Source organism: Aureococcus anophagefferens (assembly GCF_000186865.1).
Source record: "Aureococcus anophagefferens unplaced genomic scaffold AURANscaffold_22, whole genome shotgun sequence".
Lineage (NCBI taxonomy): Eukaryota > Pelagophyceae > Pelagomonadales > Pelagomonadaceae > Aureococcus > Aureococcus anophagefferens.
The window spans coordinates 548,430-549,743 of NW_008705582.1; the positions used below are offsets into that span (position 1 = coordinate 548,430).

General features: G+C 53.3%; 1 protein-coding gene across 1 annotated transcript; it reads left to right on the forward strand.

Annotated features, from left to right (window-relative positions):
• Nucleotides 1–365: 365 nt before the first annotated feature.
• On the forward strand, nt 366–846 carry AURANDRAFT_30918 (hypothetical protein; the record flags this gene model as incomplete). Its single annotated transcript, XM_009041585.1, has 2 exons — nt 366–509; nt 562–846. Coding segments are annotated over 2 exons (429 nt in total), but the record flags the coding sequence as incomplete, so codon positions are not given.
• Nucleotides 847–1,314: the final 468 nt, after the last annotated feature.

Consider the following 1,314-nt stretch of genomic DNA (forward strand, 5'->3'; position numbering starts at 1 on the left):
TAGAAATAAAGACAGTGGTAGTCGGCGACACCGACGCCGGTATGCTAGTTGACTAACCCGCAAATTCAATTGCTGCATTAGGTAAGACGAGCCTCTCCGAGCGTTTCTGCTACGGCGACGCACCCGCAAGTAAGAGCCTACCGCACTCAACATTCGAAATAACAGATTGAATTCTAGGTGCGAGTCCCACCATCGGGGCTTCATTCCTACAAAAGCGTATCCATGTTCAGGTGACTTGTCCACCTACCCACCCTGGCGGTCTTTCACTGTCTGTATGGTAGGACGAAAGTGGAGACGGCAATCATAGTGTCTCTGCACAGCGTCCCCAACAACACGCCGTACGTTTCGTTCGAGTTTGCTAGCAGGTTTCGTTGCAACTGTGGGATACCGCTGGGCAAGAACGATTTCGAAGTATGGCACCGATGTATTACCGTGGAGCCTCTGCGGCCATCATTGTCTTTGATTCCTCCAAAGATTTTGCCTGGGACACAATTAAGGCTTGGCGAAAGGTAAGAATTTGCCTGTCGTGCTGGTGCAAAATAGTCACGGAGTCGCACGTAGGACCTTCAGACGTATGCCGAACCTGGTGTTGTGATTGGTGTTGCTGGCAACAAGACGGATATGCCCCGAGCTCTCAGTTTCAACTTGGAAGAATGCCGTGCTATGTGCACAGAATGGGACGCATCTTTGCATTTTACCTCCGCCCTTACGGGCGAGGGCGTAAATGACTTGTTCTTGACGGTTGCAAAACGGAGTGCCTCTTTGGTTGCTGCACAGCAAAAAAAAGAGAACCCCATCCAGCTAGTCTCCGAACCAAACCCCAAAACTCAGACATGCTGTGCATAATCGAGTCTGACCACCGCCACCAGCCGGGACCCCAGCCCCCGGTTGTTGCTGTGCCAAATTTCAAAATGGGCTCTGGGTGTCCCTTCAATGGCGGAGCGACTAGCTGACTCAGGAATCCGGGGCAGGCGTGGGACTATAGCCGGCACAGTTCCGGGCAACACCGAAACGAAAGTGCCCAGGAAACTGCCAGTAACTACTGGTGATTTGCGTTGCCCGTGGGGCTAGCTAGTTGCCGGGTATGCAAGGTGCCAGTACAGAAGGGCCCGCCCCCCCGGCGGAACGCGCACCGGGGGCGTGTGGAGGCGTTTCGGGGGGAAACGGGTGCTGCAGGCCCGCGATAATGGTATAAAGGAACTTTACCCTCAGCCTTGACTCTAGGACTAGGTAGAGGGATAGAGAAATTTCCACCCTCATCCTCAGGCTCAGTGAACTGCATCTTGATGTTACAGTGCAACAAATAATGAGCAG